An 18,013-nucleotide genomic window follows, 5' to 3' on the forward strand; every position below is an offset into this window, starting at 1 on the left:
AAAAGGGAAGGGGAGGGGAGAAAAAAGAAGAAAGGATAAAATATGAGTCAAGGTTGACACAGAAAAACGGCCAGTTGAGAGGATAAAATATGAGTCAAGGTTGACTCAGAAAAACGGCCAGTTGATTAGCTCAACCATGTTTTATACTTTTATCTTTGACGAATATAGACCTGCCAACTATACGTGACGTTGACTGATTACAAAATTGAATGCATTGGATATACTGAAGCAAGTGATTTTCCTTTTTTATTGTTTGTCAGAGGCTCAGAAGAACATACAGATTATGAAAATTGGAAGGAAAATAACTACTTCAATGTACAAAAATTAGAGGCCTGAGGCATAGTTGTTTTCTTCTAGCCATGATACTATATATGGCACAAGAGCCTTGTGCAGCCATTCCAACAGTCTCCAGGTCAAAGGACCATATAGCACTGATCCCCAGTAATTTGGAAAGCCCTCTGTACATCCTGAAATGTGAAAATTCCATTGCAGAATTCATCAAGATAGGGCAGCCATCCTCTGCTAAGGGAGAAAAAAGAGGGGGTAGCAGGGAGCTTCATCATGAAGGAACAATGCCAAGCTCTTCTGTTAAATATCTCAATGCATAAAAGTCTAGATAGAATGGAAAACTATTGCAAAACTCTCATAAGATTTTACCTTAACAGGGAACAATAAAAATAAAAAGATTTTACCGTAACAGGACTAGCAACGGTACAGAAAGTTCAGCATAGCTAGTAAATTCATATGAAAAAGTGCTTGTTCAAGACCAACAAAATGAAAAAGTGCTTGTTCAAGACCAAAAAAATGAAAAAGTGCTTGTTTCGGTTAGGGTTATCTGTCACTGGTTAAATCAATAGTTCTCTTCTGAAGATGGAAGTTAATGCAGATTAACAAATCCATCAAATAGACTGCGGAGCTGCAAGCCCTAAGGGCACACTCTATGAGCAGCAACTGAAGAAGAGGAGTCCAGGAAGCATCGATATAGACCAGTGGTTCAGTCATGTTAGCTATAGTGCAAATAGCAATATTAAACAGGACTTGTTAATGTCACTATATTCCATATGCCTGTTGTTTGATGTTGCATGTGTGTGCTGTTAGACTACCCCTGAATATCTGTGTTAACAAATGCCTATTGCTTTCTAACATAAGCTTCTAGTCTTCTAGTCATGCATCCACCTTTAAGGGAAAAGGAACAGCATTAGGAAAAAATACAGTTCATCTTCTTGTATGCTCAATGGGAATAAAAGTAACATTGTTAAGATGAGATGTCTTCAGCCATTCATGAAATTAGGACTATGGTGATTAAAGAGAAATTGGATAAAGACAACACCTAAACCAGTTTTTCAAAAAGCTGGAAAGTGAAAAAGGTTGCGAGCATAATGCAAGGATGACATCAAACTTTCTGTCAGAGTAAATCCTTGAAATAACATTGTTCAGAGAATGAAAACACAATGTTTGACCTGAACTCATTTGCAGAGACACAGACCTTTATATGAAAGTTGCATCACAGTTATACTAGATGAAGATATGTTCATAAAATAAACTTACCAGATCCATCATCGTTGGGAGGTTTGCAAACATCAAGTACAACAACAAATCCCAGGCTAGTTGGGTCGGCATATGAATCCTCATTATCCATTTTCCTCTATTTGGACCAGGTCTGCAAAACTTCAAACGGTAAAAATGGCAAAAGCTGGCAAAACCTTTTTTGATCGATAGCCTAAGTTACTCGGACTCGGGTGCGGGTGTCCGATACGGGTGCAGATCTAGAGGTCGGATCCTTCATGATCTAAATTCTAAGATTCGGGGATACGGGTGCAGGGATTCGGCTAAAAATAATTGAAATATCTAAAAATAGAACTATAAAACCTAAATTATGAGATATTATGTGGAAAACATGAGGAGAAAATATTGATCAAGAGGAGAATCCCGGAAGGAGATAAAAGGAAAAGGAGTGACATAGAAATTTCAATAAACAAGGTATTCCATTTTCTTTAAGTCCATCTCAGCTTTTGTTTTGATTATAAAAATCATTGGATCTGTCCGGAATTTCTCCGTTGATTTTGGTCAAAGTACCCAAAAGCGGTTGACTAGATCGGGTACGGATCCCACACCCATACCCATGTCGTGTCGACACGGGTGCGGCACCGAAAGTGAAGAGTCCGAGTAACTTAGTGATGATAGCAGCTGGTAAAATCTTTGTTGATCGGCATCAGCTGGTAAGACCAACAATAATAAATTCACAATCGTCGGGAAATTACTGCTGTCACTATTTTTCCCATAACACAGCTCTTGATCTTTTATCATTTGCCATAACAGTTCTTTTCAGGATCAAATCTTTAGGCACATCCCCAAGGACCCAACCAGCGATAGCAATGATTTACTTTCCATTACCTTCAGTATCAACTCAAGGAAACATCAGGCAAATTCCAGACATAGATCAGCATCTAAGTCTCTTCTCACACAGGTGCACAGAGGGGTCATAGAGGAATCGTAACAGAATCTTTTTGCAAGCTGTCCTTCGACTTGATTAGAAAATCCAAACTGAAAGAAAAACAAGTAAATCAAGTTCCACATCTTGTTTTTAGGATGGAGAGTCAATCAGATTCGACATAACCAAGTGGATAAATTATAAGCAAGAATCCACACTCGTATCAAACTTTCCATACCCTCATTATCCACATGAAATTGTGACAGCAAAACTGAGACTGAACAAACTTAAAAATGTAAAAGTCCGTGATAAACAAACCTAAAATAGCTTCAGATCATCGAGCTAATAATATAAATAATGGCACGGAGCAGAGCAGTCTGGAAACTAAGGGTGTTTTAGTCAATTGAAAATTGGGTCATTGACATGCCAGAATGCTGTCACTAGGATTATTGGTGAGAGTGTACACTTTCAGAACAAAAGGCAGGGCTCGAGGAAGTGAAGAAAGGAAAGTAGACTTCAGGAGATGGGCAGAATTGAGGGCTCACTGCAGTTCAAAAGGCAATACTGGCAAAAGTAGGAGGCAGATATCATGGAAGCCAGAGTGTCAGATGTTGATTCCTGGAAGAATGTTTTCTAGATTAACGATGACACACAAAATCAAAGAAGTTGATTCAAACCCCTCTAACAAATCTCATCTCATAAATCTAAAACTTTTAACAGTAAAAAAAAAAAAATCTTGGCCAAACAAGAATGACCAATGCAGATCTTGCCTTTAAAATACCTGAGATTATCCAAATTCTACATAAAAACATGTTATATAAATAATGCTTGGTTGAAGATAGATGAGGCAGAGTGACTGACTTTCTGTCAGCCAGAAAGATAGGTACTTCAAAAAGTTGTAAGACCGTGTATGCCGTATGGTGGCTCACAAATTCATTTTCAGTCCTTTACAATGGTGGTATTCCATAGCAGCTGCTATTACCTACCCGTTTCCAGTTGCCACAGTCCGCTAGAGAACGAGACCCTATTGGCCATCTCACAAAACCTATCCAGATTCCAGCATCAATTATGTTTCAGTCAACAAGAGAAAGTACCTACGAGTTTATCAAGTTCAGAACAATTTGATGAGTTCAACAGGAGAAAGCACCTTCTCCAACAACTAAGAAGCACAAATTCAAGAAAGATCTCTAAAGTTGATTCAAACTAAAAAGAGAAGAACAAAAGTTTGCAGAAAGTAAACTTTACCAGCTTCAAAAAATAATAAAAATAAAAATAAATAAATAAACCTGCAGAAAGTACATACGAAAATATTTTAAAAAGGGGAACTACACAGAGTATGAAGTATATACCATTGTTCACAATTATGCGACTTGCGATAGAAACTGCAGCTTCATGATGTGGTAACCAACTTCAGGTCAGGAAGCATCATTGGTTCTAAAGGATCCAAGCTTCTTTAGCCTTTGAGAAAGTTACTGAAGCCACATTGGGTCTTTCAGTAGGTTTTTCTGTTGTCCTTTCCAAAAGAATTTCAGGGCTGATAGTCATTTAAGTTTCTTGCTCTTTCATCAGATTGGCTACACAGTTGCTTTATTGACTAACTTGAAGGACCCACAAGGTCCATCCTCAACTAGTTCGAAAGAGCTGTCATTATTATCTTTATAAACCCTGCTTCTACGTATGTAGTCATAGGTAATGTACATGAGGAAGTCTAGCAAGAGACTCTTTTCTGTTGTTTCTGTACAATATTCTGCGTTTTCTTGTATATAATGAGAAGCTTTGTCCAATATTTTATACGTTATTTCATCAAACTCTAAACCAATTTCGCTCAATTTCTGCCCCCAAATCAAGGTCCGCCGAGGTAGTCCCTGCTTCCATAGGTGAGAAAGTAGTAAGTTAGCTGTAACAGTGTTTGGGATGAATGCCATCTTAAGCAACTTTGCAGCTAAAATCATTGCACGGTCCAATATGTCATTGCAAGCACTATTCATCATAGTGTTGTATGTAACTGTATTTGGCACCACACCAGCAGATACAAGCTCATCCAACATCATAACAGCTCGATTTATCCTCCTAGTACTACAGAAACCATGAAGTCTTATATTGTAGGTTGTGATATCAGGTTCCCATCCACTGGCATACATTCTTGTCATAAAGTTATCCGCATTAACCACATCGAATGCCTTGCAGAAGCCATTGATCAAGGTGTTATATGTAACGATATCAGGTTGTAAACCACTTCGTTGCATTTCCACAAAACTGTCAATAGCTAATCTCATTCTTCCCTGTTTGCAAAAACCATTAATGATGGTATTAATTGTAAAGACATCTGGGAAAAGACCCCTTTCCCTCATGTCCCTCTCTAATTTCTGAGCTTCATTCATGTTTCCGCTATTACAAAAACCAGTAATTAGAGAATTATAAACAAAATTATTTGGCACGAGGCCTTTCCTAATCATCTGAAAAAACGCATCATACCCATCTTCAACAGATCCTGCTTTAACAAGCCCATCTATCAATGCAGAAAAAGCAACAGCATCAGGAGCGATTCCCATATTTTCCATCTCTTCCCACAGTGTTCTAGCTCCCATTACATTCCCTTTCTTAAAATACCCATCCAGAAGCACAGTGAAAGCAGTTCTGTTTATAGGGAAGGACATCGCGATCATCTTAGCCATTAAATCTCTTGCTTCTTGCAGCTTCCCTGTCATTGACAAACCCATGAGCAGAGAAGCGCATGTGGAAGCTGAAGGAGTCTGACCAAATTGAACCATAATATTATAGACTTCAAATGCTTTTTCTTCTAACCCTTCTTTGCTGTAAGCAGCAATAATGGAATTAAAAGCTATTACACTAACAGGTATCCCCTTTTCAAGCAGATTATTCAACAATGCCACAGCCTCGTTCAACCTTCCTGTCCAACACAATCCTGCAATAGATACATCGGAGAATAAGTAATCTGGAAAAAGTCCTACCGTTGTTAGATTCCATAATAATCGGTCGCCGTCCTCTTCCCTACCATACTTATAGTGACCTGCCACCAAAATGTTAAAAGTTATAGCATCTGGAGCTACACCCTTCTTTTTCATTTCTTCATATAGCATACTTGCTTGAAAAATTTCCCGTGCCTTAACGTAGCCATCCATCAGAACGTTATATGTGACAGTGCTAGGAAAGACACCCACCTCTTGCATTCCGTCAAACAATTTTCTGGCTTCCACCACGTTGCCTTCCTTGCATAGAGCATTGATAACCGTACTAAAGGTAGGGATACTGGGATTACATTCATATTCGACCATCATCTGCACCAAGTCCAATGCATCTGAAGTCCATCCCCTAATACAGTATGCATTGATCAAAATATTGTATGTAATAACATCTGGCTCACATCCAAACTTCCTCAACAGATGAAATAAACTTTCTCCTGTTTGAAGTCTACCTTTTCTACAATATCCAAGAATCATTACATTAAAGATATCGATAGTAGGACGAGGCCCTTTATGCAACATATCCCGAAATAACTTCCAGACACTACCATAATCACCAATCTTAAGCAACAGCTTAAATAGGATGCTGATAGCCGACCTACCCGGCCACTTTCCATTGTCTCTCATCTTACTCCAAATCTCTAATGCACCAGAAACCATTTCTGCAGTTAAAAAAGCCCGCATTAATGTATCAAGAACCGAAAAGTTACACTCATACTTATAATGCTCCCTCCACATGAACTCCACAACTTCATCACTCCTACATTTCCCAATCCTCCTAATGATCCAAGAAAGCATATCCTGTGCCAAAAACCTCAAATCCCCAGCAGCCAAAAAATGAGCACTAATACAACATGACTTCACTGTACTCTCAGAATAATCTTGAACAACATACTTAAAAAATGCAAATGCAACTTGTCTATCATCAAACAACTTCATAATCTTTACCAAAAATGATGGGCAAAAATCTCTTGAAAATGCTTCCAAAAGGTAACCTTTTTCACCTTTTATAATTCTTGACAACCCCACAACAACTTTACGCCTCTCATTTGAGGAAATGACAGTGTAAGTAAAAGATTTTGATAAATTCTTGAAAGGGGAAAACTGTTCAAGAAAATCAAATCCCTTTGTAGAACCTAATGAATTTGAACTGTTATATGAGCTTTCAGTAGAAAATCTGGTAACTTTAGGGTTTAGATTTTTGTGGGAGTGTAAAACTAGCAGTTGTGAAGTGTACAAGGTTGTCGGAAACAGGGGAAAATGACTTACCTTGAAATTGATGCGCGTAAGGCGCAAAGTAGCACACATCCGTAAATTCGCCGGAAATGTCGTCGGCGATGATTTTTCCGGCGAGCCGAACAGAGGTTTTGAAGGTTTTTATGTGCACAGCCCACCAAAATCTTGAGTGACAATGTCAATGTTGGACTGGTTCAATTTTCAGGTACAGTCATATGGGCCAACCCAACTAGTTTCAATGAACAAGTTGGGCTTCTGAAGCTCAGAAAAAAAGTTCACAACCCACCTCACGCCTGATTTACACAAATGTGATATTTGGCAATCGTTTAGATTTTGTCCTTATTTTTATAGCCCTACATACTGATAAAATTTTAAATCACGGTACTAACATTTTCACATAATATTTACAGTTTGCTAACAAGAGATTTAGTTTGTCGTCTAAAAGATCTATAAATTGCCCAAAAAAAAAAAAAGGGTGATGTACTAAACAACTGTCTCAAAAAAGGACAACCTGCTAAATTGTTATATAAGTGATTATTGTTCTTTATTTTCCTTTTCTTTAGTAGTTTAAGTAATGTTTCAGCTTATTTGAAACTGAAGTCTAGTTTTTATTACAGTTTATGCGGAGAGTCAAAGTTCCAACGACATGAGGCCACTTAGATTCAAACACATACAAAAGAGTTTGAGTTGTATTCACTTGACAATTGGGATGTTTCTTAAAAAAAAATATACTACTCCCTCCATCTCAAAAATATTTGTCAGTCTTTACTAAAAATATTTGTTTCAAAATACTTATTGTTTTATTTAGCCAAGACAAAATTATGTAGTTTTTCTCATTTTACCCTTATATTAATTACATCAATGGGCTGATTTTGTGAGTTCACATACCAACATTTAAGATGTTGCATCATTAATAGAGTAAATATTTATTGATGAGAGAGAACATGATGAAATATATTAAGAGGGTAAAATAGTCAAAATGCTACCCTTAGAAATGTTTTCTTAATGGACGTGTAAATGAAAAATGCGATAAACATTTTGAGACGGAGGGAGTACTAGTTAACTAAGTCAAAGTCTTCATCGGTATAATAGGGGTGTTCATGGTCCGGTTTGACTCAGTTTTTTATTAAAAGCAAACCAAACCAATTAAGCCGGTCTTTTTTAATATTTAAACCAAACCAAACCATTATAGTATAAATTCTATCGGTTTCGGTTTTGTCGGTTTGGTTCGGTTTTTGCGATTTTTTAGGGTTTTAAGAATGTATTTTATAATGCATTAGAAATTGATACAAGTGAAGTAATATAACCCAAAATGCAAGCAAACAATACACAAATTTGCCTAATTATCTTTATTAAAAAGAACTCTTAGCTCCATTCCCCTAAGAAAACGGGGAGAACGAAACAAGAACACCACTCAATAATATTTTTTTTCTTTTTCCCCAAGAATCCAAAAGGAAGTCAACAGATAGGAAGTTGGTAAATCAATTCCTAACAAATAATCAAGTTCACTCATCACTCCAAATTTCCCAAATTCTTCTTCCTTTCTCCACCTAATAAGATAAGCATCAGTAGATTAATCAAGGAGCGTGCTAATAGATAAAGAAATAGCCTTATCAACAAAAAATTCAGTTTCAATCACATACTCAAATTCACCTATACAAAGCTCATCTTTCTGGGAATTTTGAGCAAGATCGTTTCTATCACAAACATTCTATAATTAAACAAAAGGATTCGTGATAGAGTCCATTTTTGAGCTAGACTTTTCTTTCTAGTTAGTATTTGAATTAGTATTGGACATGGAAGGACCCAAAATTATGAAGAGGATATATATATATATATATATATCGGTTTGGTTCGGTTCGGTTTTTTTTTGTTCAACACTAAATCAAACCAAATGTTATCGATTTCTTAAAATTTTAAACCAAATCAAATCGAACCGAGCCGGTTTTTAGTTTATTAAGTCAGTTTATCTAGTCGGATCGATTTTTCGATCTCATTTGAACACCCCTAGGTATAATGATCCGCTCTTAATAAATTGAAATAATGGAGTGCCAACTAGCTCAATTATGGTGGAGATGGTTGGTGATTTGGTACTTGATAGTGGTGATTGATGATAGTGGTTGTATAGTGAAAATCAACATTTATTCCGTCCCAATTTATGTGATATAGTTTGAGTAGGCACGGAGTTTAATAAAGAAATAAAGACTTTTGAAACTTGTGGTCTAACTATAAATTATATCATTCAAGATAAAAGGGGAAGATTTAAGTTAAATTATTTCTAAGTAAATGTATCATTCTTTTTTGATAGATTAAAAAAAAAAGTGTATAACATAAATTGAGACAGAGGGAGTAATTTAAATGGTTAGCGGTGGTGACAGGTTGTAGGGTGGTGGTTGGCGACGGCGGCAATGGTAATGCATACTGTAGCAGACTAGCAGTACACGAATCTTTTGTTACCTTCTCAATAATTTTAAGAATTTGTGCAATACTGATTGATTTGGTCCTATTTAGAGATAATAATTGGTTATGTAAGAAAATACACAATATATACTCCATAATAGGTAGGGGGAAAATATACAATATATACTCCATAATAGGTTGGGATCTAATAATTCAAATTCATACCTTCTGGAAGTGCAAACAAATCGAGCCTTAATATGTCAACATGATGTGGCTGTTGAATTTTTAAGTTTATAGTAACACTATTATTTGTATCAAATAGTCCGGTGTTTGCTTGACTTTACTTTCTCTGACTTTGAAAATGGGAGATATAATTTTATCATTTAATTAGACTTTTCTAATTTCTCGTGAATAAGAACTGTTGAGATACTCCACCTACTTAATAATAGACACATTACACAATGTAATGAAAGTAGAGAAATAAGATTCCAGTCATAGAATTTATCAATCAGTAAGACACAGCACTTATTGGATACAAACAACAATATAATTGTACTTATATTCTCATATTGGTCGGCAATTATTTCCTCATATTCAATAGCCGGCAGTTAGGTTTACAGTTGTATAATACAGTGATAGCTAGGTCCATAGATTCAAATACAAATTTTCCCATAGAACTAGTGAACTTGTCGCGCGAATGACTGATTTCGTTATATTTATGATTTTTTTTTTCTAATGTTCATTTTTTTAGAATAATTAAGATAGGTTGTTTCACCTTTGTTTTTTTTTTTTTTATCTTCTCATTCTCTTATATCATGTTTGGTTTCACAAAGTGAAGGGGAATTTAATGGAGAAAAATTTCATTGATTAATTTTCTTTACATAAAATATCTATAATTAACCTTTTTAGCTGTTTGACAAAAATTGCAATAAAGGTTAGATATGTTCTCATTTCAGTCTAATTTTTAAGTAATATAAAAAATTATATTGTTAGATACGTTTTCACCAGGAACATGGTATCTATTCATGTAACTGTATGTTGTTTGATCTAAACTTATTTAAAGCACGTTTTGATGCTAAGATCTCTTACTTTTAAGGTTTGAACCTTTTTTGTTTGATTAATGCTTCATTAGCACATTTTAGTTAATTGAGATTTGTTTGGGAGAGGATAGCTTATGAGTTGATTTTGGTATGTTATTTGTCCAATGGAAGACAATTTGGTGATATTCTCATAATAAGTCATTGGTCCCTTCAAGTTATAAGGTGCATAAAATTTTAAAAAAAAATCTCTAAAAGTTACAACTTATTTTGTTGGCAAGAAAACCAAAATGCTTTTATCAGAGATCAAAACAAAACATTCTAAATGAAAAAAAAAAAAAAAAAAAAAAAAAAAAAAAAAAAAAACTTGCCGTTGTTGGGGTAAAAGTCTATTAAAAAACAAAGTAATATTACAAATTCAATTAATAAATTTCTCCTATAGAAATATTTTAAAAGAAGTGTCCAAAAGGTAATAGAACTACACCTCTATCTTTGAAAACATGATTGAGGGGTGAAACAAACATCTATCCTTATATTCGTTTCAAATAATTACTGATCCTTGTTTTAATACAGATTACAACAACATTATCTTTCGTTCTTCCTTTTCATCCGTTTTTTTTTTCTTCCTTCTCTTTTTGTTTACTTTCTTCTCAGTTCTTATCTACCATGCAATTAGTCACCAAAGTCTGAAGTCACTGCTTTAAATATAGGAAAATTTCTTTTCCCTTAAAAAAAATCAGACTAAATATTCTATATTTACAACATCTCATAAAATTCATGTTTACCAATTTACAATTTTCACCACGTTTTTTGCATATAAATTCCACAAAAGAAATGACGTATAGAAAACAAATCTACAAAGTTCAATTGAAAGAGAAAAGAGAGAATAAATTAGAAAATTAAGCGAAACTAAAATGCGAGACTCCATATTCATGAAGTACAGAATACTAAGGATTAATAACATATAACAACTCACCCACATACCAAAATAATTTTGCGGAAGAATCCAATGCTACCACGCATCTCCACGACTCCACCTTTCTACTTCCACCGATATGACCACTTTTGTTATCTTCATCGTCTCATTATATAAAGTCGTCATTGTTTTGTCCATTTGATCGAGGTCTCTCCTCATCTACGTTCTTCAGAGTTGATATCTTGCAATTTTCCTTTCTTTCTATTTTTAATGATTCACTTCTTTCCTCTGCGCTACATATACTACCGAGATCTTCTATTTTCTCCATTTCATTCCCTTCCTCAGCAACACTATAAATATGCTTTTTTCTATTTTGCTTACCTATATACGTTGTCATAGCTATAAAATATTCGTCCTCAAAACAAAAACAGTTTGGGATGATGAAATGTCCTAAGAAGTGTTGTTTTTATATCTTGCATTTTCCTTAATGTCTTCCTCTTTAATGTGCTTAAACACATATACAATATTTAACGTCTATACAGGTATATTCTAATAATAAAGCAATTAATGGTAGAAATTTAAGGTAAGAAATGAGTAGAGGGTAACGTACATGTAAATTCTAATAACAAAAAAAATAGTGGAAGAAATTTATGGAAAATTAATAGTGAGTCTTCATTTAGTCTTAACAGAAATAATCTGTTCATTCACTTCTTTTTTGAACTACTGCTAACTTAAAAATAAGTAGGAAATGGTGACCCTTTGTCATCACCCGTTTGTTGACATATCAAAGATCTTATTTAGGGGACTTTAATTATAATTAATAAGGGAAAATAAAAAGAATCAGATTATTTGGATATTTTGGAGCAAAATGAGAAGGTGAAAATTTCAAAAAAAAGGAGAAAAAAGATAAATAGGATTGATGATCATAGAAAGGTGTCACATCACCTTGTTTATGCCTAGATTTATATTATATATAGATTGGTCAAACTCAATACTTCTCCCGATACTTGTTGAAAAAACTAACTTGATTCACACATAGATTGAAGTTTTTATGTTGTCTATATTTGGGTCCGAAACCAAAATGCCTCCAAAAAAATCATTTTGAACCAAAATACCCCAACAAAAAAAAATATTACAAAAGTGTCTTTAGCGCAGTAAAATACTGCGTTATAGCACTTCATGGAGACGGAGCCGTTAAGTGCTACAGCGCAGTATTTTACTGCGCTATGCAAATGTTTCTCTCACCTATAGCGCAACATTTTACTGCGCTATAGGACTCATTCTCTCACCTATAGCGCAGTAAAATACTGCGCTATATGACCCAACTAAAACCCCGTCGGGTTCCACCACTGGTCCCTCCAGTGGCAAAAAAAAAATTGAAAAACGCCATTGGAGGCGATACCAAGATGGTCCCCACATCTAAAAAACGTCGTTTTCTATTAAATTTCGTCCGGAAAGTTTAGATTCTCGGTAGATTCAAGTCAATGAGCAAGATTCTAAGTTCAAATTTTGGGAAAAAACGGCGTACAACTCGATTAAAATAACTCTACAAAAAATCTTCTATTAAGGTTTTCTACTATGAACTTTTGTTATTATTTTGTTATATACATTATATTCTAAGCTTGCTTAACATTTAATCCTTGCTATTTTCCAAAATAAAAAAATCAAATTTTTTTTTGCTCTTGTTCGGACTGGGCAGTGGCTTTTGCCACTGTTCCGATTTTTTTTTTTTTTTTTGTTTAATTCATTATTTGTTAAATATTTATGAATTGTTAATTTGTTAAATGTTCATGAATTGTTAATTTGTTATATGTTTATGAGTTGTTAATTTGTTAATTATTTATGAATTGTTAATGAATTATTAATTTGTTAATTGATTATTTGTTAAATATTGATTATGAATTTATTAGTTGTTAAATATTGTTTATGAATTGAAAGAAGTTGATTGGTAATGAATTATTATGTTGTTAACACTTTGTTTGGATGATTGTTATGTATTGTTTTGACATTTATCGTATTGTGTTGTATTGTATAGGACCAAATCAGTGGTTACATAAAATAGGACCTTTCGTCGTTACATAACAACAAAATTAAAGTAACAATCAAAGCAAACATTTTATTTAAACTAACAACATAATATAATACAATAGGTAACAACCATCCAAACAAGTTGTAAATGATTATGAAATGTTAATCAATATAATTTTAAAAGCGTGAATATATATGTTAAATAAAAAAAGATTATCTTAAAAAGAATAGTTAAAGTTCTTCTTTTCATAAATACATAAGCTAACGAAAAAAATGTAAAGTTTGTAAGAAAATATGTGGTCGACGAATATACTCTTTTAGTTTAATTTTATCGTAGTTGTGTTGGCTATTTGGTCAACTAAAAATATATCACATATTCAAAATAGAGTTCCAAACAAATATTACTGCAGAATTTCGATTCCCAAACTAATTAACTTAACAAGTCTTTGACATCACATAATTCAAAAGTAATTAACTTAAAAATCTTTGCCATCACATATGTGTCCTTACTATCACATATTAAATTTACTGCATATCCCATGTTAATTATTCACAAGATATAATACTACATAATTCACATATTCCCTACAAATTATTAATTAGTTAATATAATTTATCTTTCATTTCAAGAATAATGACTAATTTAGTTTGTACAGACCGGACTCTTTCATGGATCTGAATGTTCCCCCTGGGCCCGATGTTCCCCCGGCGCCCGATGCTCACCCAGGGTCCGATGATCACCCGGGGCCCGCTGTTCACCCGGGGCCTGCTGATAGATTAGTATTGTCTTTGCAAGACAATCATAGGTCAGAGTTATTATGGGCCGGTACTATAGGGATATCTACTAGGCTCCGTCCCCGTAGGCTGCAGAGAGCGTGGCTCTTTTACGCGAGCACCCCCCACACCCTGGCGTGTTGGAGTGTCACACCCCGATCCTACTAGGGTGTGATGGGCACCCGACCCCATATTCGGAGCCGAGCGAACCCGCTGTCTCTTATTACACATATAAACTCGTGAATCAATTATGAAACAAATACACAGCAAGCTCTCCATCATGTGGGACCCGTGACATGAAACATAATAACATATCAACTGGCGAAGCTGTCTACAAAGCTGGCACTCTATACCCACGACTCTGTCTGCAAAGTCTCTAACCTCGAACATAGCGTCATAGTACATATACTCTGACTTGGCAGCACTCCAAGACAAATGGAGCCTACCAACTCCGCTGGAACATCTTTTATGCTAACTTCGCATCCTTTGGGTGTACCTACGCGGCATGAACGCAGCCCCCGAAGAAGAGGGGTCAGTACGAGTAATGTACTGAGTATGTAAGGCATAAATAGTAACATAGTAAGAAATATGTGTATGAAAAATAACTGCATGGAAACGTAGAACATATCATAGGATAAAAGAGTGATCTGTACATATGAGTGCCGCTAAGGGCGAGTACCATGCATGCTTGTCTTTCCTTTTTTAAAAATATTTCTTTTTCATAGACATAGAAAATAGAACTTATATCATATCATGTCTTATCATATCGTATCGTATCGTATCATATCATATCGTGTCATGTCATAGCATATCATGTCATATCATGTCGTGTCATATCATAGCATATCATGTCATATCATAGCACCGAACAATGTCGGCTCGCCCACATAGCGCCGAAATACGTCGGCTCGCCCATATATCTCGCGTCCGGGCATCCCGCGTCCGGGATGATAAGCCAGCTGACCAGGTGGCAATGAAACATGTTTCCCTTCCCATTTCCCCCATGTATACCTTCCCCCCATCCCATGTTCATATACATATCTTATATACATATGTCATATAAGCATGCAAGAGAGCCCAAAGAAAAATCATGTAGCCATCGGAGTGACGTAAGGTCGGTGACATCCGATTACATTATGGAACAATCGTGGTCGCTTTGTCTCACCTTGAAGGAACAAGTATTTTAAGGCGAGGCCACCAACGGAGAATAGCATTAGAAGTAAACATAGAATGAAATCATGGGCATCATAGACGTCAATTCATAGGCTTTGAAATCCTTAGAAAATAGTGTCATAGCTAGGAAATAGAAATAAGGTTCAAGAACTAGTTTATCACCTTCATTTTCACATTGAATCCTTAGCTTAGAAGTCTTAGTCATGGAATCATTTTGGTCATACTTATCATAGGCATATTCTCTTTTCTAACATCGTCGTTATCATTATCGTCATAGAAGTATTCTCGTTAGAATAGTTATAGTACTTGTCATTTGGTAACGGAATCAGGATCAAAGGTTTCCTTTGGATTCAACCTCAAAGTAAGTCAAACGGAACCATAAGGATAATCCGGGAGCAACGGGCCCGCCTCGGGCCGAATGAGGTAGCGTACACGATTTACATACGTTACATTTCATGACGTCACTTGTGAGAGTTTTAAGGTAGTCGGGTCCTATTTGTGCAAGTTCTAGATGTTTAGGCAATTTTTCAACATTTCATACAATATTTAATTCAATTCTACTGAATGAAAAAGGGAAAACTTTGGGTGCGGATTCCGGAGAATAGAATTGTCCCCGAGGCTTGTATCCAACTTATTACGTCTAAGACATGCCATAGAAGGAAGGGTGAAGCCTTACATACCTTTTCCGCTTCATACACGTCTCCAAAATCAAGTTTCAAGTTCGCCAAAATCTACAATTTGGTCACAATTACCAAATGTTAATTGTAAGGCTTTAAGATTTCAATCTTAACCAATACTTGTCTACAAAAATTTGGGCAGCATCTCCCCTATAAATACACCATCCCCAAAATTCAACTTAGCCAATTTTTTTATCAACAACAATCCGGGAATTCAACCCGTCCAAACTATCAACACAATGACAACAACCATGACTACAAAACACAATATAACACAACTAGTCTTCTTTCCAACATAATGCAATAACTTTCATTCCAACTTCACATTTCCAAACCAATCTCAATGTTTTTACATCCATTACTAATCAAGATCATTACAATATAATTCGGAAGCATTTCATATCATTTCTACAAAATATTCACAAGATATACAAAATATACAAACTTTCCACCAAAACCATAATCCATCCAAAACTTCTAATCTTCAATCTACATATTCATAACATATTTCCATCTTCCAATTTCATCAACCATAATCATAATTTGCACCTTAACAATTTCATTTTCATAATTACATAAATCTACCATAAAATCACAAAACTTCTCATAACCACTTAACAACCAATCTTTTATGCCAATATGGACTATTATCCTTCCAAATTCACCAACTAACATAATAATTCACATTTAAAACTCCACTTCCATAATTACATAAAAACTTCAATAAAATCACATAATTTCCTATAACTATTTCCAATAATTTTCCATGCCAACTTGAACCATTTTCTTCCATTTCCAATATAAGGTCCACCACAACTACAACTAGAATACAACATAAAATTCAACTCATCTTATTCATACAACCTTACATACACATGCACACATGCAAACTCACTTTGTAAACTTCCATATTTCCATAAATTCTACTCATTTCTACATACTACAACATAAACCAACCTTCATAACATAATAAAAAGGAATTAATTCTTACCTTTTTCTACAATCTTCTTCACTTGACCAAGTTGTCAACTTGAAGAAACAAGTGCTCTTTCTTCCAAAATAATTACACCAAGTTGTAAAGGACCCTTGAATTAGTAGGAATACCACAAGAAAATAATTTTTGAGAGAAGATTTCAAAGGGACAAAAATTGGAGAGCATGGCCGTATGCCATGTCTCCTTTGCTCTTCATTTTTTTGTTTTTCTCCTCTTCTAATGTTCTTGAAACTTCTATATGTTTCAAGACAACTAAATGACCCCTTTTATTTAATTATCACATGGAAATTAATTAGAATCCATGGGCTTGGGCCATTGTATGGCCGGCCACCCCTCTTTTGGGCCTAATTTTTCTCTTCATTTTTTTTTGGGCCAACCCGGTTGGTCCCGAGTTGGGCCTAGCCCACTGACCTTTCGACCTTAAAATGTCCATATCTCCTTGTACCGACGTCACCTGGGAACCCACGACCTATGGTTGGAAAGCTAATTCAATTATCTACAACTTATATTTCTTGGTATTTTTCCAAATTCCAAACTTATAATACCGTTTTTTCCCCTAGAAGTCAGATCACCCGAAAACGTTTTTTTAAAAATATTCGTTTGGAGGGCTTCCACTTTGATTTGGCCCAAGGGTCCTTCTTGAGTTGTGTTTAACTTCACATATGTGATTCATATGACTTGTCACATGTTTCAAAAAAAATCTTAACGTGTGGGCCCCACCCCATCTTACAAATAATCCGACGTTCAAAATACGGGATGTAACATGGAGATATTGTTTCGGGGTGGCATCTACCGTTGCGCGTCCGTTGGTCGGATACAGCATGATTGGGCGCTCATCACAGCCATGGTTGAGCGGTGGAGGCCAGAGACACATACCTTCCATCTTTGCACTGGTGAGGCCACGATTACAATTCAGGATGTGGAGGTCCTCTTTGGATTGCGGGTAGATGGAGAGCCGCTATACACTCGGTACGAGCCTCTTCCTGGTCAGACGTGGATGACAGAGTTTACTAGGCTCACCCACTTCGTGCCTGATGCCGCGGCCCAGATATCGGGACAGAGTCGGGTTCAGCTTAGTGCACTCTGCACTTATTTGGAGGGTCTGGATCCGGTTGTGGACGGCACCCCGCAGGACGATGTTGATCGTCATGCCCGTTTGTACCTGCTTATTATATTCGGGGGCATCGTGTTCCCGAACTCATCGGGTGCCTCTGTCAGTTTACGTTATTTGGTTTTCTTGAAGCATCTGGACCGCTTGGGAGACTACAGCTGGGGCGGTGCTGTTTTGGCGTATCTTTACAGATGCATGTGACGAGCGTCTATTGGTGCTGTCAGAGATGTGTGTGGATTTTTGCTCTTCTCT

The 18,013-nt window shown here is 35.7% G+C and overlaps 1 protein-coding gene across 9 annotated transcripts; it reads right to left on the minus strand.

The window, feature by feature from the left end:
• Positions 1-125: 125 nt before the first annotated feature.
• LOC132645838 (pentatricopeptide repeat-containing protein At1g63330-like) lies at positions 126-6,876 on the minus strand. Of its 9 annotated transcripts, none has more exons than XM_060363069.1 (4): positions 3,781-6,876; positions 3,418-3,525; positions 1,549-2,544; positions 126-467 (listed from the first exon to the last, which is right to left on the minus strand). In XM_060363069.1, the coding sequence occupies exon 1, from the start codon at positions 6,721-6,723 to the stop codon at positions 4,006-4,008; it is 2,718 nt and encodes a 905-aa protein (XP_060219052.1). In that variant the 5' UTR covers positions 6,724-6,876; the 3' UTR covers positions 126-467; positions 1,549-2,544; positions 3,418-3,525; positions 3,781-4,005. The 9 variants fall into 9 exon arrangements, with proteins under 9 accessions (XP_060219052.1, XP_060219053.1, XP_060219051.1 ...); XM_060363070.1 differs by having other exon boundaries at positions 3,414-3,525; XM_060363068.1 differs by having other exon boundaries at positions 3,293-3,525.
• Between the last annotated feature and the right edge of the window lie 11,137 nt (positions 6,877-18,013).

This window comes from Lycium barbarum, chromosome 6 (genome assembly GCF_019175385.1).
Source record: "Lycium barbarum isolate Lr01 chromosome 6, ASM1917538v2, whole genome shotgun sequence".
In the NCBI taxonomy this organism is placed as follows: Eukaryota; Viridiplantae; Streptophyta; class Magnoliopsida; order Solanales; family Solanaceae; genus Lycium; species Lycium barbarum.

Bases quoted from the DNA above. Each gene is read 5' to 3' on its own strand.
- LOC132645838 (XM_060363067.1), bottom strand. From the start codon at position 6,723: ATGTGTGCTACTTTGCGCCTTACGCGCATCAATTTCAAGGTAAGTCAT.